Raw genomic sequence first — 16,588 nt, 5'->3', positions numbered from 1 at the left:
GTAGGTAAGATGGCGTGAGAAGTGACAACATATAAATTTTTCACTACACCCTATATTCATTGAGTATTTGTGACAATAAAGGCTGATTCTAATTCGAATTCCCTGACACTCCTGTTTCCACCCATCAAGCAGACCTGGTTAACAGCCTCTCTCAGGGAACTCACATTCTTGGAGGCGAACCTCATTCCAATCTGCAAAGGTGGAGTCACATCCCATACATTCCTGTACATGTGGCCAGCCACCCACTATTCATCTGCAGGCTTAAGTGAAACTAGGCGAGGATATCTTTAACATCACAAGCACAGAGGCAGGTCAACCAGCAGCCCCGGGTCTTTCTGTTCCAGGATATCATGACCTGTAACGTAAACTATGACGACACCAGTAGAACAACAACAGTAATAAAAAGCAATAAATTCAGCACTGCTCATTAAATTCTTTCTGTAAATGAATCAAGTTCAACCCATGGTTTCCATGGTTCCAAAGCACAGAGTCAAGCCTGACAGGGGATATTGTTGACTTATAAAATTCCTTATCTTTATGATGGCTCTAATTTCTCAATGCAAGTGAGTCGGAATGCATCATAAAATTGAGGAGGAATACCAGGAAGTCCCACATCCTGATTTAACATGATACAACAGGGTGATCAGATGGAGAACAATTAACTTCATTAGTCAAACTTGGCTGTTGCTTGGATACTGTCAGAACCAAGCTGAGAATTCGACAAGAAAGAGATTCTCATGATTGTAAACAAGTCAAGATATGCTTCCATAGATATCTGTATGATTCCTGAAATCCAATTTTTAACTTCACTCTGACAGAAAAGTCACCTCTGGAAGTGAGTTCTCTGCCTGTGGGATTGATCCTGACTTCCTCTTCTGTCAATATTCCATGTTGCTGGATGTCTTTCTCACTCTGTTCATTTCAACTGCACGAGGAAAGTCACATTGTTGAACGGCAGTGTGTCCCACTTTACTCAGGGAGTCTGCATACGGTTGCTGGAATTATGAGTCCTGGTGGGAAAGAGCCCAAATTCCTCCATGTGAAATGGCTCAACCAGGAGTCTGTCTCATGATGCACAGTGGGAGTGGACAGGATTTACAAGTTGGCACTCTGTTTGGCTGCATCATGGCTGTCATTTCCTTCACCATCGAGTCCTGGAGGGGAAATTCAAACCTCACTATCTGGTGCAGAGGTTGAAGCAACTTGATTGCTCAGACCCGAGAGGACAGGATTTGGGACATTACATTGAGGTTTTACAGAAAATTGGTGAGGCCTATTCTGGTCACCCTGTAACAGGAAGGATTTTATTAAACTGGAGAGGTTTCAGAAGAGATTGACCAGGATGTTGCCTGGAATAGAAGGTTTGACTGGTAAGGAGAGACTGGATAGGCTGGGACTTTTTTCACTGCAGCACAGGAGGCTGAGAGGAGACCTTATTGAGGTTTATAAAATCATGAGGGGGATAGATAAAGTCAGTGGCAAAAATGTCTTTTCCACAGTGTGAGGGATTTCAAGACTATGGTGCAGATCTTAAAGGTGAGAGGACAAAGATTTTTAAAAACCTTCAGGGGCAATTTTTGTTTTTTTTTACACAGAGTGTGGTTAATATGTGGAATTAACTTCCAGAGGAAGTGATGGATGTGGATACAGTTCCAACATTTAAAAGATATTTGGATAAGTTCATAAATAAGAAATGTTTGGAGGGATAGGGTCCAAGTGTAGGCAGGTGGGATTAATGTAGTTTGAGATGACAGTCAGCTTGAAGACTCTGTTTCCAAGCTATCTGACTGACTGACTCGATAACTGGTTGTACCACCAGGACATCCTGGTTTTCCCCCCTTCCTAATGACTGAACAAATGCATACTTCAAATACGAAGGGGTGGCAGGAGAGAGAATGGTTCTTTGAAAAAACTGCCAGAGGCCAAGAGCACTAACAGATAGCTGGCATAATACAAAGCCGGTCAGGCCATCCAAAGACATGTAAAATCAAGCTTAAATGCTTTATTGCAACATATATTATTCTGTTTCACAATGCGTTGCAGCCAGTAGAGGTGCCAATAAATTGTTAAGGTGCATGACGATTTACCAACAAGCAGCACAGTTGGGTTATCACCCTGTGGTCACCAAACATTCACGAAACGTCGGCTTCTAGATCTTCATCTGTAACCTGGCAATAAAACAGGAAGTCATTAAACTCAGTCATAACGGAGATTCTTCCTTCGCCTGGCAACAAGGTTTGCTTGTCAACTGTTGTTCTCACCGAAATGGGCATTTCCTTGATACAGAGCTGAAAAATGTGTTACTGGAAAAGTGCAGCAGGTCAGGCAGCATCCAAGGAGTAGGAGAATTGATGTTTCGGGCATAAGCCTTTCTTCAGGAATGAGGAATGAGGAAGGTATGCCCAGCAGGCTAAGATAAAAGGTAGGGAAGAGGGACATTGGGAATGCGATAGGTAGAAGGAGGTTAAGGTGAGGGTGATATGTCGGAGAGGGGGTGGGCGGAGAGGTCGGGAAGATGATTGCAGGTCAAGAGGGCGGTGCTGAGTCCGAGGGTTGGGACTGAGATAAGGTGGGGGGAGGGGAAATGAGGAAGCTGGAGAAATCTACATTCATCCCTTGTGGTTGGAGGGTTCCTAGGCGGAAGATGAGGCGCTCTTCCTCCAGGCGTCGTGTTGCCATGGTCTGGCGATGGAGGAGGCCAAGGACCTGCATGTCCTGAGCAGAGTGGGAGGGGGAGTTGAAGTGTTGAGCCACGGGGTGGTTGGGTTGGTTGGTGCGAGTGTCCCAGAGGTGTTCCCTGAAACGTTCCGTAAGTAGGCAGCCTGTCTCCCCAACAAAGGGGAGGCCATATCGGGTGCAGCGGATGCAGTAAATGATGTGTGTAGAGGTGCAGGTGAATTTGTCACGGATATGGAAGGATCCCTTGGGGCCTTGGAGGGAAGTGAGGAGGGAGGTGTGGGTGCAAGTTTTGCATTTCTTGTGGTTGCAGGGGAAGGTGCCGGGAGTGGAGGTTGGGTTGGTGGGGGGTGTGGACCTGACGAGGGAGTCGCGGAGGGAGTGGTCTTTCCGGAACGCTGATAGGGGAGGGGAGGGAAATATATCCTTGGTGGTGGGGTCTGTTTGGCGGTGGCGGAAATGATAAAGGATGATACAATGTATCTGGAGGTTGGTGGGGTGATAGGTGAGGACCAGTGGGGTTCTGTCTTGGTGGCGATTGGAGGGGTGGGGCTCAAGGGCAGAGGAGCGGGAAGTGGAGGAGATGCGGTGGAGGGCATCGTTGACCACGTATGAGGTGAAATTGCAGTCTTTGAAGAAGGAGGCCATCTGGGTTGTTCGGTATTGGAATTGGTCCTCCTGGGAGCAGATGCGGCAGAGACGAAGGTATTGGGAATATGGGATGGAGTTTTTACAGGGGGCAGGGTGGGAGGAGGTGTAATCTAGGTAGCTGTGGGAGTCGGTCGTTTGATAGTAAATGTCCGTGTTGAGTCGGTCGCCCGAGATAGAAATGGAGAGGTCGAGGAAAGGGAGGGGGGAGTCTGAGATGGTCCCTATACACCTCATCCCTCATCACAAAGGCCTCAAAGCCCTCCACTTTTTCATTTCCTGCTGACCTAACCAGTACCCTTCCACTGACACCCTCCTTCGACTGACTGAACTGGTCCTCACTCTAAACAACTTCTCTTTCCAATCCTCCCACTTCCTCCAAACCAAAGGAGTAGCCATGGCCCCAAGGGATCCTTCCATATCCGTCACAAATTCACCTGCACCTCCACACACATCATTTACTGCATCCGCTGCACCCGACATGGTCTCCTCTACATTGGGGAGACAGGCCGCCTACTTGCGGAACGTTTCAGAGAACACCTCTGGGACACCCGGACCAACCAACCCAACCGCCCCGTGGCTGAACACTTTAACTCCCCCTCCCTCTCCGCTCAGGACATGCAGGTCCTTGGCCTCCTCCATCGCCAGACGCTGGCCACATAATGCCTGGAGGAAGAGCGCCTCATCTTCCGCCTAGGAACCCTCCAACCACACGGGATGAATGTAGATTTCTCCAGCTTCCTCATTTCCCCTCCCCCCACCTTATCTCAGTCCCAACCCTCGGACTCAGCACTGCCTTCTTGACCTGCAATCTTCTTCCTGACCTCTCCGCCCCCACCCTCTCTCTGGCATATCACCCTCACCTTAACCTCCTTCCACCTATCACATTTCCAACACCCCTCCCCCAAGTCCCTCCTCCCTACTTTTTATCTTAGCCTGCTGGACACACTCTCCTCATTCCTGAAGAAGGGCTTATGCCCGAAACGTCGATTCTCCGGCTCCTTGGATGCTGCCTGACCTGCTGCGCTTTTCCAGCAACACATTTTTCAGCTGATCTCCAGCATCTGCAGTCCTCACATTCTCCTATTTCCTTGAAACAGTACTCCCCAACTGTAAGCACAAACTCCACTCTGGTGTAATCCTCTGCATTTCCTAAACAAAGAGAGTGTGCAGTTTCCTTAAAATCCGTTCATGAGGTTGGGCCAGCATTATTGCCCATCTCTAGTTAAGAGTCACCCACTTCACTGGGGACTGGAGTCACGTGTAGGCCAAAGCGGGTCAGGTCTCCTCCTGAACTAGTCCTGAAGAACAGTTACACCCAAACCGTCAGCTTCTCCACCTCCGGATGCTGCCTGGCTTGCTGTGTTCTTCCAGTCTCCTGCCTGTCCACTTTGGATTCCAGCACCTGCAGTTTTTTTTTGTGGCACAATCTGTGGGAGTATAAGACTGGGGAAAATTGAACAGATAGGTGGAGAACTGCCAAGCCAATGACATCTGCAGACTGCCTGGAGAATAGCTCTCTTAAAGATACCTTTATCAATCTGTGACTTATGAAGCATAATCCCTCGGAAGAAAAGAAGACACAGGAAGATCCAAATAGAGGATTCGACAGCTGGCTGGCTTTGAAAACTTGAATTTTTGGTAAATCTTAATCAGGGGATGTTGTCAAACTAGTATTATCGAAGGTAAAAGATCGGTTAGAGGAAGGAGTTGTAAATAGTTGTTAGTTAATTATTCTCTGAACCATGTTATTTCTTAAGGTGATAAAGTTATACTTTAAATAGTTCTTGGCCTCTCAAATTTTCGCAGATTACTGCATGGGATAAATCTTTGCTGTGTTGCTGGTTTGAATTAAGCAAGAGGGTTTACTCGTTGTCATAATAGGTGCAAACAGTAAGACACCAACTTTATTATCCAAACCAAACCAGTGTCCCAATACTCAGCACAAATCAAGAGAGAGACTGGAAGGCAACTTTCAGAATTACTTGGGGCATCGAAATCATACATGTTTCACGTTTCATGCCTGAAAACCTTTCTTGGAACAGACATAGATTAATGATTTGACCTCAGAGTAATGAATGGCATGCAAACTATTCCAATAATGGAAAGATGTAATTGGGTTGATAAAAGTTCAAGTTCTTCCTTGATAATTCACAAACCCCTCTCCCTTGTCTGTACATCTACGTTGCCCGCTTTCTTCATGTTGAAGCTGTTGTGAAGTCAATCCCAAACAGCTCTGTGTTCTCCTAAATGATTAACCAGCCCCAAGTCACTGATCTGCTCACTTGGAGTCCCGTTGAGGACGGAAGTCAATACTGAGGACACATCAAGCATGCCCGAGCTGGGTAAAGTATTCTCACATAACGCAGAAGATCACCCCAACGGCATGTCACCATGATTCCAAAGCACAGAAGTACAAAATCAACTGAGACGGAGTACTGACATTGCCCACAGTGGCAATACTCTTCTATTTTAGCTTGTATTCATGTATTTCGGTGAGATGAAGTTTAGTAAAGTTTGCAAATTAAAAAAAGGCTATAGCACACATGTTATCTCAGGTAATATATTCCACCACTTTCTGCTTCCTAGCCTGCAACATTCATAACCTCCAGTGAAGCAACAAGGTGCCATTATCGGAGTTAGCATTCTATTTGCTCTGTTCCTATTGGGTGTGGAACTCTGTAGTTTCAGTTTCACCCTTGTCAATCCGAACTGCTGTGCTCAGGCGGGTTATGAGCACACCTGGATGTTGTTATACACAATAACTTGGAGGTGAGTGCTTTCGGTGAATTCAGAGGCGCCCTGGGAGAAAGGTTGACATTTATGCCAACATTTTATAAGGCCAATTGCTCAAAGTATCACATCTCTGGTTCTGAGCCACCTCAGGATTAATAGTGGTCCACAGGAACAATATGACTGAGAGGACTAGCTGGTCTCTGGTTGATTGTTGGTAACTGACCATTATGAAGAGTGGTATTGGAATGACAAATGACATTAGAGCTATTTTACCTAATTATTCTTGGGTTACATGAAAATATCCCTTCAGCATTTAAATACAAGAATGACATGTGAGTCAGTTCAAATCCCATCCCAGAACCTAGCATGAAAATACAGGCCAGCATGTCATTGCTGTAATGACAGAGTGCAGGATTGTCAGTTGTGCTCACTTTCAAATAGAATGTTAACTCAAGATAATGGACTGATTTCTCAGTTAGAGGCAAGACACTGTTTTGAAAAAAAGCAGAGGAATCTTCCCTCGTGATTAAGTCAACATTTATCCCTCAATCAACATGACAAAAAAAAAAGCAGGCTGGGAGTCATGCAGAGTCAACTTTTTGTGAGCAGTGACCATCCCATTTTTATCTCGACGGGTGCTGCCAGATTTCTTGCACTTCATATGTATCAGATTTACTGTGTCTGCAGGTCTTTGTTTTTTAAAAAAACTTTATCACAAAAGAACAGCAGAGATTTCCACAGGGTCCCCACTTTCTCCTCATCTCAGTCCCAAATGGCATCCTCATAGCCTCAGACTGTGACCCCCCCGGTTAGATGAGATTATTGACAGTGTGGAAACAGGCCCTTCGGCCCAACAAGTCCACACTGACCCGCTGAAGCGCAACCCACCCAGACCTATTCCCCTACATTTACCCTTCACCTATGGGCAATTTAGCATGGCTAACTCACCTAACCTGCACATTTTTGGATTGTAGGAGGAAACCGGAGCACCCGGAGGAAACCCACGCAGACACGGGGAGAATGTGCAAACTCCACACGGAGAGTTGCCTGAGGCAGGAATTGAACCCGGGTCTCTGGTGCTGTGAGGCAGCAGTGCTAACCGCTGTGCCACCGTGCCATCCTGGTCATTGGGAACATCTTTCCTGCGTAGGCCTGTTGGAATCTGATAGACTTTGATGAGATTCCCCCTCATTGTTCCAAACTCTCATCCTAACCGATCCACAGTCTCTTTTGGTATGTCAGTCTTACCATCCCAGGAATCGCTCTGGAGAACAATGATAAGACCCTGAGACCATAGGTGCAGAAATTAGGCCATTCAGCCCATTGGGTCTTATCAACCATGAGTGAACGGCTGACAAGTTTCACAACCCCATTGTCCTCATGATATCTCAGTCTTAAATATCTTCAATGACCAGACCTCCACAGCATTCTGTGACAATCTATTCCATGGATTCACCACTCTCTGGCTGAAGAAGTTTCTCCTTATCTCCATTCTAAAAGGTCTTCACTTGACTCTTAAGGGTCCTATTCTCTCCTACCAATGTAAACATCTTCCCAACATCCACTCTGCGCAGGCCATTCAGTTTTCTGGATGTTTCAATTACATCTTCTCTCATCCTTCTAAACGCCACTGAGTATGGTCCCAGATGTTTCTCACATGTTAAACTTTGCATTGTTTGGGACAATTCCACTGAACCTCCTCTGAACACATTCCAGGGTCAGTACATTCTTCTTGAGATATGGAACACAAAACTGTGCACAATACTCCAAATGTGGGCTGACCAACTGCTGCACTCCTTCCCTGAGCAGAACATCCTTCCTCAGATAAGGAGACCAGAACAACACATACTGCTCCCAGGCATGGTCTACACCAATGCCTCCTATAACTGCAGCAAGACAGCCCTGCGCTTGTACTCAAATCCTTTTATGAAGAAGGTCAACATCCTGATTATCTGTTTATTGCCAGTGACATCTGTGCGCTTACTTTCAGCTAATGGTGTAAATTGCACATTACCCTCCCTCGATTTATCACCACCTAGATAATAATATCCCTCCCTATTTTCGCTCCCAAACTGGATTGCCCCACATTCACCTGCATCCCATGTTTTTGGCCATGCATTTGCCCACGTGTTCAGCTTTTGCAACTCAGAATGAAGGAACTTTGCATCGTCCTAACACTCACACCCATCTTTGTTTCGTGTGCAAACTTGGCGTGATTACATTTAGTTCCCTCATCCAAATTGTGCATCAATGCTGTGAACAGCTGGTGTCCAAGCACTGATCCCTGTGACAAGCCCCTGGGAAGTACCTGCACCACACCCTCCACCTCTGGGACGTAAAACTGCAGCATGTTCTGTATTCCACTCTTCAGGGTGACGACAGAGCTGGGGCAGCTGGTACACGAACCCTGCAGCATCAATTTGACAATTCCGTCTTCAAAACCTTTGTAGATCACATCACCGCCGTCCTCTTGAACTGTGGGCCTGTAACAGGGAGAGAGAAAGCACAGATAACATGTGTCAGACACAGTATGGGATTTCACTGAGATTCAGACAAGGATGAAACTGTTTTTGGAACTGTGTGTGTGTCTGCCATCTAGTGGCAACGCAGGTGATCCAAGCTGAAAGGGGACAAAGACTGAAAATTCCTGATTTCTTACAGAATGCAACAGGGTCGAGACCTGTGTGTGCCCCCTCCCACCCCTCTTTTGTGACAATGTGGTGTTGTGACAGTTTTACCATCTCCCACCTGGGGAACTTGCTGCTTCATCCGATTTGATTTGTTATTGTCTCACACAGTGAAAAATATAATCTTGTGTGCTAACCAGACAAACCATACCTTTCTGAAGCACAATGCAGAATACAGTTTTACAGCTGGAGAGCTAGGTGCAGCCAAAGATCAGCTCGAACATATGAGGGGTCTGTTCAAAAATCTGATCACAGTGGGGAAGAAGCTGTTCTTCAATCTGTTGGTACATGTTTCCAAACTTTTGTATCTTCCGCCCAATGGAAGAGGGTGGAAGAGATGATAACTGGGGTGAGTAGGGGTCTTTGATGATGTTGGCTGCTTTCCTGAGGCAGCACGAGGTGTATATGAAGTCAGTGAAAGGAAGACTAGCTTGCATGATGGACTGGGCTGTGTTCACAACTCTGTGTAAATTCCTGCACTTTTGGGAAGAGCAGTTACCACACCAAGCGGTGATACACCACGGTGGGATTAGTCAGAGTCATTGTGGACCTTCCTCAGCCTTCTCAGGAAGTCGAGGGGTTGCCGTGCTTTCTTGACTGTGGTGTCGGTGTCGATGGACCAGGACGGAACGCTAATGATACTTACTCTGAGGAATGTGAAGCTGCTGACCATGTCCACTTTCAGCACCAGTGATGCATCCAGGTGGGATCCTGCTGCTCACTTCCCCAACCCCTGCCACTCATCTCACCCAACAACAGCTTTTAGAACACAGAACATAGACATAGAACAATACAGCACAGAACAGGCCCTTCGGCCCACGATGTTGAGCCGAACATTTGTCCCAGCTTAAGCATCTATCCAATTGCTGCTTAAAGGTCACCAATGATTCTGACTCTGCCACTCCCACAGGCAGCGCATTCCATGCCCCCATCACTCTCTAGGTCAAGAACCCACCCCTGACATCCCCCCATACCTTCCACCCTTCACCTTAAATTTATGTCCCCTTGTAACGCTCTGTTGCACCCAGGGAAAAAGTCTCTTGACTGTCTACTCTATCTATTCTCCTGATCATCTTATAAACCGCTATCAAGTCACCCCTCATCCTTCGCCGTTACAATGAGAAAAGGCCGAGCACTCTCAACCTATCCTCGTACGACCTATTCTCCATTCCAGGCAACATCCTGGTAAATCTCCTCTGCACCCTCTCCAAAGCTTCCATATCTTTCCTAAAATAAGGCGACCAGAACTGCACACAGTACTCCAAATGTGGCCTTACCAAGGTCCTATACAGCTGCAACATTACCTCACGACTCTTGAATTCAATCCCTCTGCTAATGAACGCTAATACACCATAGGCCTTCTTACAAGTTCTATCCACCTGAGTGGCAACTTTCAAAGATCTATGAACATAGACCCCAAGATCCCTCTGCTCCTCCACCTTACTCCGAACCCTACCGTTAACCCTGTATTCCACATTCTTATTTGTCCTTCCAAAATGGATAACCTCACACTTGACAGGGTTGAACTCCATCTGCCACTCCTCAGCCCAGCTCTGCATCATATCTAAGTCCCTTTGAAGCTGACAACAGCCCTCCGCACTATCCACAACTCCACCTATCTTCATATCGTCTGCAAATTTACTGACCCACCCTTCGACTCCCTCTCTCAAAATTACAAACAGCAGAGGACCCAGAACTGATCCCTGCTGAACTCCACTTGTAACTGGGCTCCAGGCTGAATATTTACCATCTACCACCACTCTCTGACTTCGACCGGTTAGCCAGTTCTCTATCCAACTGGCCAAATTTCCCTCTATCCCATGCCTCCTGACTTTCTGCATAAGCTTACCATGAGGAACCTTATCAAATGCCTTACTAAAATCCATGTATACTACATCCACTGCTCTACCCTCATCCACATGCTTGGTCACCTCCTCAAAGAATTCAATTAGACTTGTAAGGCAAGATCTACCCCTCACAACTCCGTGCTGGCTGAACCTAATCAAGCTGTGTCTTTCCAGATACTCATAAATCCTATCCCTCAGCACCCTTTCCATTACTTTGCCTACCACTGAAGTAAGACTAACTGGCCTGTAATTCCCAGGGTTATCCCTATTCCCTTTTTTGAACAGGGGTACAACATTCGCCACTCTCCAGTCCCCTGGCACCACCCCCAATGACAGTGAAGACGAAAAGATCATTGCCAACGGTACTGCAATTTCCTCTCTTGCTTCCCACATAATCCTAAGATGTATCCCGTCAGGCCCGGGGGACTTGTCTATCCTCAAGTTTTTCAAAATGCCCAACACATCTTCCTTCCAAACAAGTATCTCCTCTCGCTTACCAGTCCGTTTCATACTCTTCTCTTCAACAATACGATCCCTCTCATTTGTAAATACTGAAGAAAAGTACTCATTCAAGACCTCTCCTATCTCTTCTGACTCATAAACAGTCTCCCACTACTGTCCTTGATCGGACCTACCCTCGTTCTCATCATTCTCATGTTTCTCACATACGCATAAAAGGCCTTGGGGTTAGCCTTGATCCTACCCACCAAAGATTTTTCATGCCCTCTCTTAGCTCTCCTAATCCCTTTCTTCAGCTCCTTCCTGGCTATCCTGTATCCCTCCAACGCTCTGTCTGAACCTTGTTTCCCCAACCTTATGTAAGCCTCCTTCCTCCTCCTTACAAGACATTCAACATCCCTCATTTACCAAGGTTCCCTCATACGACCATCTCTTTCCTGCCTGACAGGTACATACATATCAAGGACACGTCGTATCTGTTCCTTGAAAAAGTTCCACATTTCAGCAACATCCTTCCCCAACAGCCTGTGCTCCCAATTTATGCTCCTCAGATCCTGTCTTGCAGCATCGTATTAACCCTTCCCCCAATTGTAAAACCTACCCTGTTGTGCACACCTATCTCTCTCCATAACCAAGGTGAAAGTCACAGAATTGTGGTCACCATCACCAAAATGTTCACCCACTAATAAGCCCATCACTTGTCCCGGTTTGTTACCAAGTACCAAATCCAATATGGCCTCCCCTCTGGTCGGACAATCTACATACTGAGTTAGAAAAGCTTCCTGGACACACTGCACAAACACCGCCCCGTCCAATCTACTTGATCTAAAGAGCTTCCAATCAATATTTGGAAAGTTGAAATCACCCATGACTACGACCCTGTGGCTTCTGCACCTTTCCAAAATCTGTTTCCCAATCTGTTTCTCCACATCTCTGCTGCTATTGGGGGGCCAAGAGTAAACAACTAACAAAGTGACTGCTGCTTTCCTATTACTGACTTTAGCCCATACTACCTCCAAAGGCAGATCCCCCTCGAACTGCCTTTCTGCAGCTGTTAGAAGTGAACCTTTTCAGAGGGAACTGGTAGCCTGTTATCGTGGTGCCTTTTTTAAAAATGGACACCATCCATTGCCCAATCCCCCTGGGCAGTGAAGAGTCAACCACTTTGCTGTGGGTCTGGACTGATGTGTCATTCAGACCAGGTAAGGAAAGCAGATTTCCTTCCCTCAAAGACGTTACTGAACCAGATGGGTTATTTCCAACAAGCAACTGTTCCATTGTCATCGCGAGGCAGACTGTCATTGAGTTTAAATTCCACCATCTTCCAACCCTGGGCCCCGGAACATGATCTGCATCTCTGGGTTAACAGTGTGGCGATAGAGCCTCTGGGCTGCCTACACCCCACATGGTGTCTCTGTCTGGCGAGACTCATTTGCGCATCAGGGATCCCTTTTAGATTTCTGCTCTGCTGTTGACCAATTAATGTATAAACTAATGCCCCAAACCCCGCTCCCCCCCACAACAGGAATACATCATATCACATCTCGGCTGGATCAGAACTTGAACCAGACTATCTGCTTGGTCAGCTGCCCGTGACTGTACATTGTGAGAGACAATGTCGAAAAGCATGTGCCACAGAAATTGAGAACTCGTCATTCCCCTCCCACACTTACATTTCAAGTGCACTGGCACGTTCCACTGCTACTCACCGAATCCTGGTGTCCAACAGCTCCTTAATGATGGCCACAACTTCATCATCATCCTCTGAAGCAGCTGGAAGCAACAAGGGGACAATTTTTTAAAAAAAATCAACACATGTCAGGGTGCTGCCAAGTGACACACTCAATCATACGAAAATAAAACGTGCTTTTGCATGTCTTCTCTGACTCTGTCGATCAGGGACGTGACAACATCGCCTGGGGAATGAGACAAGACGCGAACGATCTTTTGTCGAGGCCTCAGAGGTGGCCTCTCTGATTTTCAAGAGGAACCAGGGCACCGCAACAAGATATGCTTCAGCTCTAGAGGGACAGGAGTAGTCTATTGCAGTCTGGCCCTTCTCGGACAGTCAGGTTCCAGGGGGCTCAGGGCCGGGAGCTGAGTTTCGAAGAGTATTAGGTACAGTATTTTGAAATGAAAGCATGCTCCACATGCCTGCAACAAGGTATAGTACGGGATGACACAGTGCACCAGAATAAATCAATGTGTAGGATTCCACCATTGGGAACTTTAATCCACAAGGCCACTGGAGAAAATGTTCCAAAATGCTGTGACCCCCTGTCAAGCCTCCAAGTGAAGCATCCCATTGGACCTTTCCCACCTCAGTTTCCTGACAGTCAGCTGGCCAAAGGGCTTTATACCAGCAGAGGGGTGCAATCTCCATCGGAGGTGGGGGGGTGGGTGGGAGACAGGATCAGGAAGAGGGGATGAGGAAGGTTGGATGGCGTTCCTGGGCCCTGAAAGCCACCATGAGTGTGCAACCCGTGACTGTGACTCAGGTGAACAGTGGGAAGGTGAAGAACGAGCTGAGGGAGGAATGAACGGGAAGGCAGGCAAACGGTGCACAGGGGGGGAAGGAGGAACGTGTTGGGCATCAGGAACAGTCCAACTGCGCTATAACTGTGTGGCAAACCCTGCATCATGGCATGCTGGAGTGGGGAAGCCTTGGTTGAGATGAGCTGGCCTTGGTTTTATGCTGAATCACATTTCATGTAATTCAGCCACTAACAGCCCCTCATTGTCAGGGCCACTGTCTGAGACCCCCACCCAGTGAACGGAGTCAGGCACCTGTGAGAATTGATGCAGAAACAGTGAGAGGATTGGGAGCTATGACACCTTTCTGATTTCTCACCGATGCCCGGGCACCTGCAAAACACAAGGAGGCCATTCAGCCCCTGCACCACATTCTATCTTGACAACACCTGCCAAGGCAGGAGGGAAATAAAACCGTCCCATCGATCTTGACAGGAAAGCAGCCTTTTTTCCTACTTTTTCCTGTTCCCTTCAATGTGCACGTATACCCCTGGGTGTCCCTGCTCCTGCGCTTACCTGTAGAACAGTACCCCTCCATTACAGTGCCGTTCCAAGGTTCTTTCAACACAACACAACATAATACAAGTGCATCACCCCGCACTTCTCTTCAAGTGAACCTCATCTGCCAACCTACCCCAACGATATACCAATTTGCCCGTGTCCTTTCAGAGTTCCACACTGCCCCACTCCCACCCGACCATTCTGTGGTTCATGCCAGATCGCCACAGCGACTGGACACAGAGGGAGTCCATTCGCCCCGTCGCGCCTGTGCTCGCTGCTGGGTGGAGCAGTCCTGTTTGTTCACCGGCCACTCTCCCCCACCGTGCTTACCCTCCGGGCAGTGGCCAGGACCGGTCTCCCAGCTGCGCCCACATGTGTATCTGTCTGTCTGTCTACCCCCAGGAGGGTGGGACGGGGTTTCCTCACAGCTGACCAGCTCGTGCAACCCACCTGTATCGGAGCGCGGAGCGTCGTCCGTCAGGATCGGGAGTCCTGACGCAAAGAAATCCATGATGGCAGCATAGACGTCCGGCTTGAGCAACTTCCAATCCACCTCCTCGCCAACCTGGGGATACACATACACAGAACACAATCACCATTGGCCGTTCAGCCCATCCGGACGGAACTGCCCCAGCCTTCAGAAAGCTCAGTCCCCAGTTACCCCTAAATCCCCCCATGATTCTCCCGGTCATCCTGATTCCTTTTGGAAAGACCAAACCCGCTTTCGATACCTGGCCCACTTGAAATCCGACCGGAATTGGTGAGGAACGCTCCTCTCTTCCTCATCGCATCCCGGGTTCACAGCCATTCCCCTTGGGTGAGCAGGGTTGAGAACTGTCACGGCCCCTCGGTGAGAACCCAGGAAAGTGGGGAGAGGACGACTGACAAAGACCCCCGCAGTCGCCATCCTTGTCCCAAAGCTCCCAGACTCAAAGCCTCAGCTCAGGACCCCCATCTGTGGTCCTGACCCACACTTGATGCAGAAGCGCCTGAGGCTCTCTGGCCATTTATCTGGTGCACCAGGTGTACACAGATACGCAGACGTCTCTGACAATCTGTCCAAACTGACCAACCCTAACGGTGTAGCTTCTCTAAACGGAGAATTGGAGTTAGAAACTTATGATAAATCCAATTATGTTTTAACATGCAGGATTGGGAGAGGCTGAATCAGCTGGGGCTGTTTTCCCTGGATTGCCAGAGGCTGAGGGGTGACCTTACAGAGGTTTATAAAATCACGAGGGGCATGGATAGGGTAACTAGACAAAGTCTTTTCCCTGGGGTGGGGGAGTCCAGAACTAGAGGGCATAGGTTTAGGGTGAGAGAGGAAAGATTTAAAAGGGACCAAAAGGACCACATTTCACACAGAGGGTGGTGCATGTATGGAATGAGCTGCCAGAGGAAGTGGTGGAGGCTGGTACAGTTACAACATTTAAAAGTCACCAGAGTGGGTAGATTAGATTAGATTAGATTAGTTACAATGCGGAAACAGGCCCTTTGGCCCAACAAGTTCACACCGACCCTCCGAAGAGCAGCCCACCCAGACCCATTCCCCTACATTTACCCCTTCACCTAACACTGTGGGCAATTTAGCATGGCCTGCACATCTTTGGGCTGTGGGAGGAAACCCACGCAGACATGGGGAGAATGTGCAAACTCCACACAGGCAGTTGCCCGAGGCGGGAATTGAACCCGGGTCTCTGTCGCTGTGAGGCAGCAGTGCTTACCACATGAATAGGAAGGGTTTGGAGGGATATGGGCCAAGTGCTGACAAATGGGACTAGATTAGTTTCGGATATCTGGTTGGCATGGATGAGTTGGACTGTGTTGAACAGCTGTATGACTCCTTAACTGTCACGGTATGGAACGTGGCCATTCTGCCCCTCATGCCTGGACAGGCCTTCCATCATGACCATGTGCCAATCTCCTGCTTTTGACCTGTCGCCTTGCACACGTGGGCGGCACAGTGGTTAGCACTGCTGCCTCACAGCGCCAGGGACCCGGGTTCAATTCCCTCCTTGGGCAACTGTCTGTGTGGAGTTTGCACATTCTCCCCGTGTCTGCGTGGGTTTCCTCCCACAGCCCAAAGATGTGCAGGTTAGGGTGAATTGGCCATGCTAAATTGCCCATAGTGTGAGGTGAAGGGGTAAATGAAGGGGAATGGGTCTGGGTGGGTTGCGCTTCGGAGGGTCGGTGTGGACTTGTTTGGGCTGAAGGACCTGTTTCTACATTGAAAATAATCTCATCTATTTTTGTCCAAAAGAATCACCCATTGGCCTCTTGAATGACTCACTTGAAGCTGCGCCCATCCCATTTGCAGGCAGGACTTTCTTGACGCGAATTACTCACTGTGTGAGAAAGGATTTATTTGGAATCCACGCCCCCGCTCTCGTTCTTGTTCTGTTTACCAGCGGGACCAGCTTCTCCCCATCCTCTCATGTCGAAAACCTTAATAAAATCTGCTCTCAGTGTTCCTCTCTCTAGGGAGAACAGTCCCAACTTCCC

The 16,588-nt window shown here is 48.0% G+C and overlaps 1 protein-coding gene across 2 annotated transcripts in view; it reads right to left on the bottom strand.

The window, feature by feature from the left end:
• Positions 1–1,982: 1,982 nt before the first annotated feature.
• Positions 1,983–16,588, bottom strand: part of nfu1 (NFU1 iron-sulfur cluster scaffold homolog (S. cerevisiae)) — a 31,521-nt gene continuing 16,915 nt past the window's right edge. For both annotated transcript variants that reach the window (XM_060856501.1, XM_060856502.1), the window contains 4 exons: positions 14,537–14,651; positions 12,763–12,826; positions 8,369–8,543; positions 1,983–2,168 (listed from right to left, as the gene is read on the bottom strand). In XM_060856501.1, coding sequence (XP_060712484.1) covers positions 2,133–2,168; positions 8,369–8,543; positions 12,763–12,826; positions 14,537–14,651 — 390 coding nt within the window. In that variant the 3' untranslated portion in view covers positions 1,983–2,132. The remainder of the gene's footprint in view (positions 2,169–8,368; positions 8,544–12,762; positions 12,827–14,536; positions 14,652–16,588) is intronic.

This window comes from Hemiscyllium ocellatum, chromosome 48 (genome assembly GCF_020745735.1).
Source record: "Hemiscyllium ocellatum isolate sHemOce1 chromosome 48, sHemOce1.pat.X.cur, whole genome shotgun sequence".
Lineage (NCBI taxonomy): Eukaryota > Metazoa > Chordata > Chondrichthyes > Orectolobiformes > Hemiscylliidae > Hemiscyllium > Hemiscyllium ocellatum.
This window is presented reverse-complemented; position numbering and strand designations above follow the sequence as displayed.